Source organism: Neomonachus schauinslandi, chromosome 7, assembly GCF_002201575.2.
Source record: "Neomonachus schauinslandi chromosome 7, ASM220157v2, whole genome shotgun sequence".
Taxonomy (NCBI): Eukaryota; Metazoa; Chordata; class Mammalia; order Carnivora; family Phocidae; genus Neomonachus; species Neomonachus schauinslandi.
The window spans coordinates 26,817,096-26,824,889 of NC_058409.1; the positions used below are offsets into that span (position 1 = coordinate 26,817,096).

General features: G+C 55.5%; 1 protein-coding gene across 1 annotated transcript; it reads right to left on the bottom strand.

Annotated features, from left to right (window-relative positions):
* Positions 1 to 4,379: 4,379 nt before the first annotated feature.
* On the bottom strand, positions 4,380 to 7,413 carry TIFAB (TIFA inhibitor). The gene is made up of 2 exons (XM_021702091.1): positions 7,382 to 7,413; positions 4,380 to 5,035 (listed from the first exon to the last, which is right to left on the bottom strand). The coding sequence occupies exons 1-2, from the start codon at positions 7,411 to 7,413 to the stop codon at positions 4,462 to 4,464; spliced, it is 606 nt and encodes a 201-aa protein (XP_021557766.1). The 3' UTR covers positions 4,380 to 4,461.
* Positions 7,414 to 7,794: the final 381 nt, after the last annotated feature.

Consider the following 7,794-nt stretch of genomic DNA (forward strand, 5'->3'; position numbering starts at 1 on the left):
TACTGTCTGCCCACGGCTTCGGAGCCTTGCTGCCCCAGCCAGCCGGCCCGTCTCTTGTCCCATCACTACAAGCCTCGGCCATGCCCGCGCCTGCCTGGCTCATGACCGCTTCCTTGCCCATCTGTCTGTCCAGCCGTTCTCTGGCCAGCTCCCTGATGGCCACCAGGAACACAACGGCAGACAACCCGTGGTCCCCATCTCCGTGGAGCCCAGAGTCTCACAGGGCAACAAAAACGATGGCTACAGCATTCTGATGTCCTGCGTGGGACTGTGGGTGCCCAGCTGTGGCCTCCTTGCTCTAGGCCACAGCCAGGACTGCGCTGTCTGATGCGTCTGCCATCACAGCCTCATGGTGCTTGCTCGTGCCTCAGAGCCCTGCATATTTATGGGGGGTTCTCGGGTCTCCCTCAAAACGGGGCTCAGGGGGCTGCAGTGTCTCACTTACAGACAGGTTGGGAAGACTCCCATTTTGGAAAAGCAGAGGGCCGGGAGGGTTAAAATGCCTGAAAGGGCACAGGGGATGATTTCCTAGATTTCCAGATGTGGTCTCAGAATTGTAGTGCTCTGGGGGCTGCCTGAGTGTAGCTGATGTAGCTCTTTGTAGCGGATGTGTGTGTGTGTGTGTGTGTGTGTGTGTGTGTGTGTGTGTGTGTGTGAGCTGAGACTCTGGGTCTGCCTGCATTCAGTTCGGTCCCTTGGACTGGACAATGAAAGCTAACTCGGCGATCGAGCACTTACTATGTGCCAGGCGCTGCCCTAGGTGCTTTATATGCGGTCTTCATTTTACCACCACGGCCGTTACCTTTCCCGGTTTCCAGAAGAAACTGAGCAGGGAAATTCAGTCCCTCCTTCAAGGTCACAGAACTAGTGCGCAGTAGAGCAGGAATTCCAACCGAGGCCCCGGCCGGGAGACACCCCAGAGGGCGCGGATGGCTTGTGTCGGTGCGGGCATGCACACGCACCCCTCACCTGTGTGCACTGCCCCGCACGCGTGGGAGCGAGAGAAAGCTTTCACTGCTGGCAGGGTCTCTGTGACCTGCTCAAGCTGTCTCTGCAGGCCAAGGAAAGGGGTATCAGGTGTGAAAATGGGAGTGGGTGCAGGGACCTGGTGATCTGAGCGGTTCTCTACTCAAGAAAAATGGAATCTAGCCTGGATCAGAGCTTTGCTGCTGGTGCGAGGCAAGCAGGGAGTTTTGCAAGGAGAGTTTGTGAATCAACAGAGTCTGAAACAAGCGGGATGTGTCTTGGCTCCCTCCCGCCCTGTCTCTGGCTCACGTCCTTCAGCATGCCCTGCGCTTCATCCTGTGCTCTCGGAGGGACGCCGGGACGCCTGACTCTGAACCTCAGACTCCTCATCTGGAGGCAGCTTGTCTCCTCTCAGAGACCCCCAGCTGGGAGGGATTGCTGCTGCTTCCTGGAGGGGAGAGGACCCTCTCAAGGGCAGTGGGGGAGTTGCCCCCTGGGACTCCGGGGTGCATGGCCCCAGCCAGCTTCCTCTCTTCTGCCTTCGAAGATCAGGTGTAGTGTCCAGGCTGTGGGTTCCCAGTTCTGTAGGTGCACTGCTGCTCCCTAGCCGAGTTGGGGAACATCTTGGTCTTTGGAGGGATCATCGCTACACTGAGGATCTGTGTGTGACATATAAAGGCGGTTCCAAAACAGTGGGCTGCTTCTGCTTGCCAGACCTCACAGGGTGTCTCCCATCCTACAAACTCTGAATACTGGGCCTTCTGGTGTAAGCAACAGGTGAAAGCCCCCTCCTGACTGCCCACCGGGTCTCTGGCAAAGACAAAACCCTTTATCAGGTGATCACAGAATGCAGGTGCGCTCTTGGGCTCTGCAGCCAGTCTGCCAGGCTTCCAACCGCCTCTAGCTCCATATATGCATCCCAGGTGAGCCCTTGGCTATGGACCTATTATGTTCCCTCTCTTAGGTCTCACCATGGTAGGTATCTAACCCGTACTGAGTGCCTACTGTGTGACAGATGTTTCCCTACGAGATTTACACGTGCTCCCTCCTAAGACCATCATAACATCCCCGGTGGATGGGTACTATTATCTTACCCACTTTCCAGCGGGACAAATGGAGACAAGAGAAGGCTAAGTCACTTGCCCAAGATCACACAGCTAGTGAGTGACATGATGTTGGGCAAGATACCCTTTCTAAGTCTTGATTTCCTCATCGATACAATGTGTTAATACCATGATCTGTCCCGGTGTTTTGAGGATTCAGCTGAGCAAGGCACATGGCACCTGGCAAAGCACTGAGCACACAGTAAGCACTCAGCAGACATGGCCACTTAATGGTACAGCGAATGCTAACCCCAGCTGGAAGACCGAAAACACATTTAGAGCACCAGTAACAGTGGATCAAATAATGAAGGGATTAACTCCTCCACAGGTGTCTTTCGTGAGCCCACATAAGTTCTCTGAGGGCAGGGACTTTGCCTGCCTAGTTCACTGTGGGTTCCTGGGGCTTTGCCTCACATCTGGTGAAAGTTTGTTGAATGACTGAGTGAAGGACTGCTTGGGGGCCCCGAGGGGCCATTCATTGTATTGGACAGCCCCCTCTCTTTGCAGCCCTTGCCCTCCTGTGCCTTGTGGCTGTAATCTCAGTGTCCTTGCCTTATTCCCTATTAGAAGGGAAGTTTCCCCAGCCAGGACAGGCCTGAGTTCCGCCCACTGCTATCTTCCCCGGGAAGAATTGGCAGTGTAGCTGAATCTCGTTGTAGCCTGCCTGGGGTGCAAAAGGGTTTTTCTTCTCGGGTGGGAAGTAGAGAGTGTTGAAAGCCTTGTTGGACGTGGCAAGAGGCCTGAGGCTGTGAGCCAGCTGGTTGGCAGCACCATGGCCTCAGTGTCTCAGATATCCTAGAGCAGGCTCTAAGATGATGATGACCACCTGAGTTTGTAGGCCCCGCCCTTCTTTACACAGGTGAACGCTGTTTCTAAATGACACTTCCAATCCCCACTGCCACTAGGATGACGTGGAGAGTGGGGGCTGTTGTCCTTTTTTTTTTTAAGATTTTATTTATTTATTTGACAGAGAGCGAGAGAGGGAACACAAGCAGCGGGAGTGGGAGAGGGAGAAGCAGGCTTCCCGCGGGGCAGGGAGCCCGATGCGGGGCTCGATCCCAGGACCCTGGGATCAGGACCCGAGCCGAAGGCAGATGCCCAACGACTGAGCCACCCAGGCGCACCCCCCCACCCCCGATCCCTTTTTAGGCAGAGCTGATCACTCTCCTTCAACTCAGTACTTGACTCTGCAAACAGCTTGATCATGAGCAAGTTACTAATTACTACAGAACATCTGTAAAATGGGGATAATATCGCCCTTGCAGGATTAGGGAGGAACTAGAGATAAATGTGTCCTTCCCCCCCCCCAAGATTTATTTATTTATTTGAGAGAGAGAGAGCAAGAGAGCACACAGAGGAATAGGAAGAAGCAGGCTCCCCACTGAGCAAGGAGCCCAGTGTGGGACTCAATCCCAGGATCCTGAGATCATGACCTGAGCCGAAGGCAGACGCTTAACGACTGGGCCACCCAGGCGCCCCTAGCTGTCCCTTATTTTTGAAAGACTACCGCACCCCCATTGGTATATGACCCACTTTGAGTAAAATAACAGCTGAGCTAAGTTCTACCACAACCTCCCTCCCCACCCTCTCATAGAATTAGTCCTGAAAGAGCCCATTGCTCTGGGAAGCTACCTTTCCCTGAAGACCTGGCCCTCTAATCAGCCAAGGCTTTGATCCAGAAATGATAGAGTGAGGAAACTCGAGGATGAACGAGACAGCGGATTTCCAGGCAGGCCCAGCCCCCAGCTCCCCACCCCCAGGAAACCCTGAGCTCTGCCCGCATCCTTTCTAGAAATGTGAGCCCCCACCTTTCCAATTTCCTCTTACACCTCTTCTCTATTTCCCCGCCCTCGCCTCTGTGTGACAACGTGGCGCGCATGCAGCCCATCTGGGGATCAGGGAATCCTATCGGGTATGCCAGCTTAATGAAATACTTGCAGTTTATTAAACACAGGCTTCCCTAAGCCCGGAGTGCCTGTGGGTATTTGAAAGGCCAAGGTAACCCCGAGCTACCACAAACGTAATTGCTACATGTGTCCATGCATTTCTGGTGCAACCTCAAACTCCAGCTCTTAAGCAGCAGGCGAAATTAGCAACATAAAGTAACTCCTAGGCAGACAAGAGGAGGGAAATGTGGGGAAAGGCTTGAGAGAGGCTCTCAGAACCCCTCAGGGCCTCTAAAAGTATATGAAGTTCCCATTACCTTGCATAGCTGTAACCGTGGAGGGCGCTCCCCCACCCCAGGCTGTTCGGATTTGCAGAATCAGTTCATTATTACCAAGCAGGTCTTGCTTGTCAACCTCGCGTGGTGTCGCTCCAAGAGTTCAAGTCCTCTTACGGGTGAGGCTTGCTCTGGGCAGCCGGTGGGGCTAGTGCTGTCTGAGGTCTCCTTCTAGAGCTGTGTTTCTGCTCCTCCTCCAGGGCTTGGCAGGGAACGGCCATGGAGAAGCCCCAGGTGACCTGGAGCCCAGTGCCCTGAACTTGGGGGAAGCTGCTCCTGGGAGGTGCTCTCCCATTCATCAGTCTCCTCAGCCTGGGGCCTGTGAATCAGGGGCGAGGGGCTGAGATGGAAGCAGCAGACAAAAGCCTCCAGGGAGGTGCCTCCCTCTACGCGGACTACCATCTGGATGCCGGAGAAGGCGACCCTGTTGACCATGCTCAGGGGAACCTGCTCCAGGAACCTCAGAGTCAGCCCGTTGACCCACACACAGCCCTTGCGGCTCAGGGCCTTCAGGCAGAAGGTCAGCAGAGCGTTGCCCTTCTCCCGGTAGGGCTCCAGCGACAAGTGTCGGCGGGAGAGGCGGGGGAGCTGTAGCCGGAGGTGGGCATCCGGGCCGCGCCCCACCAGCAGCGGGCTGGTGTCATGCTGCAGCCGTGCTGGGACATTGGCAAAGGTGTCCGGGTCCTGCGCGGGGTGATACAGGCTCACATGCAGGACCGTGAGGGCCCTCTCTGTGGACAGGAGCCTGGGAAGAATGGAGCACAGACAAAAAAATGTGATTTGAGCCTAAACATGCTTGCCCAGCTCAGGGACCCTGAACCACCTCCAGCCAAGCACAGCAGAGCACCGAGTGTGGATCTGGTCATTCTGTCCAAGTCAGGATGGCGCCAAGGCTAGAGCTGGTGTGGAAGGTCAGCCCCGCTGGGTCTAGCCTCAGCTTCATCTCTAGCACGCTCTGTGAGTAGGACTTAACCACTCACCCACTCTGAGCTTTAGCTTTCTTTTCTGTAATATAAGGATGCCTGTCCTTGTCTTGGCAAGGCATAAGGCATACCAACTTTCATGGTGTGGTTTTGGTGGCTCACTATCATTTGGAGACAATCTGGCCCTGTTTCACGGGAAGGGAAGGACAGGCAGATAGGATACACCTGCCCTGTATCCAATAGTCACACAAAAAACCCTTGCTGAGCCCTTGCCTGAGCCAGGCACCGATCAGCTGCTGGGAATGAGCACAGGCAACAGGAGAAGAAGCTGCTGATCTCCAGAGTGCCCAGCTGGCGGAGAAGACAGAGGCTTCTAGCAGCAGGAATTGTGGACAGACACAGAATCGGGAAGCCCAGCTGGCTGCCGGGGGCCCAGAAAGGCTGCCTGGAGACCCAGAGAAAGAATAAAAACAGCCAGCATGTTCCAAGTGCTTCTATGGGCCTGGCACCACGCCAAGTGCATTTTGGGCATGAATGTCTCCCTATATGGGCAGAAGGCAGATCCTGAGAAAGAAGGTGGAGAGCGCCGGGAGATCTCGCTCAAGAACCAACAGGGGCTCTGCAGAGGCCAAGTAACAAGGCTGCCACGGTGAGAAATGCACACATCCTTTGTCCCAGCCACTCCACCTCTGGTAATTTGTCCTTTAGAATCTTACTGGCACATGCAGTAAGGCTGCTTACAACAGTTGGCTTTGCTCCCGCGTGGATTTGAGGAATATAAACTCTCTGGCACATCCACCAACCCCATATGGTGCGGAACCTGCCACCGCCTTCAGTGGGAACCAAGGGATGAGTGGATTTGAATAACTAATCCTATACTTTCCCGGCACCAGGCTTCGGCCTACAGTATTTTCTCTGCTAAGAAGTCATCTTCTGTCCCAAACTCTGCCCAAATACCACTCATCTTTAAAGACCCATTTCAAATGTGGCCTCTCCTATGAAGCTCTTTTCCTCTCTCTGCCCTCTGACCCCCTCTGGACACCCCCATTCAGCACAGTTTCTCATAACACTCCAGAGTCACGTGGGTCCTTGTCCTGTCTTCCCTGAGCTCTGCTCCTCCTGCTGTCTCTGAGGCCCCCCGGGGGCAGGCTGTGGTCTGAGCGGCTGCTCTGTGTCCCATTGCCCCGGGCTCACCGGGCCTGGCCACAACATCTGTCTGGGGGCACATCTGGCAAATGGTTAAATGAGGAGATGCTCACACACACATGAAAATCCTGTGAGGGCGCCTGGGTGGCTCAGTTGGTTAAGCGACTGCCTTCGGCTCAGGTCATGATCCCGGAGTCCTGGGATCGAGTCCCACATCGGGCTCCCGGCTCAGCGGCAAGCCTGCTTCTCCCTCTGACCTTCTCCCCTCTCATGCTGTTTCTCTCTCGCTCGCTCTCTAATACATAAATAAATAAAATCTTTAAAAAAAAAAAAAAAGAAAGAAAATCCTGTGAAATCAGGTTTTGGTATACTGCAAATGAGAGCCTGGTCCTTAAGGGCTGTGGGACTGGAAGCCTGTCACAGGTAGTCCGAGTCCCGGACCCTCGGCCCCTTCTACCTTCTGGCTGAAGTCGGCGAATAGTGAGGACCTTCCACTCGGATAGTGAGGGCCGGGCCCCTCAGGACCCTCCCTCTTCCTAACGTGCAGACATGCACGTGTCTCCATCCACATCCCAGGCCCCAGCCTGCGGGAAAGCTCCTCCTGAGGTACGGAAGGTAAGCCGGGCCCAGGACAGCCGAGCTGGGTGTCCAAGTCCTCAGGCCTGGCCAGAAATTCAGAGTTCACTTCCGGGACTCGATCCCATGGCACAAGGATCCTGAGAGAATCCCGCAGAAATTAGGGTTCACCACTGCTCGGGAGACGTTACTCTTCTGCTTCACTTAGCACTCCAGAGCTGACAGAAATCCCCTGCCAGGGCAGAGCCCCTGACGAGGCCCCCGCATTGTCTCTAGGACGCCCCGGGTTTTCTGGGGAAGCAGAAAGCAGCCCTCCCAGTGCTGTCTCTGGGGCGGGACTGTAAGAAGACAGGCGCCTGGCGAGGAGCCAGCGGGGGCCCTGCTCCCGGCCCCACCAGGCCCTCTCCCCTGGCTGTGTGGCTCCAGTCCCCCTGACCTTCACCTACCTTTCTGCCAGGGGCCCATCTGCGCCTGACATTGCAGCTATGAGCTCTCAGGGCACGTGGCTGTGAGCCGGGGTGGGCCTGGGCTGACGGTTACAGCTGCAGTGCGGGGATGTGATGCGTCACGTCATTCATCCGTGTCGCTGCTTTCTTCCTTTTTCCCTTCAGGAAAGAAAATGGAAGTGTTATTTCCCATTGCAGAAGTGCAACCCCAGGGCCGAGAGGTTGAGAAACCCCAGCCTGGGATCCTTGCTAGCAGAGGCCCCTGAGAGGTGGGGTTCCCCGTGGGGTGTCAGCACTGCCTGTGTCCGTGGCCCGTCCTCAGGGACCTGGAGAGCTGTGTCCAGTCCTGGTAGCTGGTAGAGTTCCTCTTCTCCGCTGCCAAGCGGGTGAGGGCGAAGGCATCCCAGGCCTCT

Coding starts and splice junctions, on each gene's coding strand:
- TIFAB (XM_021702091.1), bottom strand. CDS start 7,413: ATGTCAGGCGCAGATGGGCCCCTGGCAGAAAG. Junction 5,036..7,381: donor GATGGGCCCCTGGCAGAAAG/GTAGGTGAAGGT, acceptor CATTCTTCCCAG/GCTCCTGTCCACAGAGAGGG.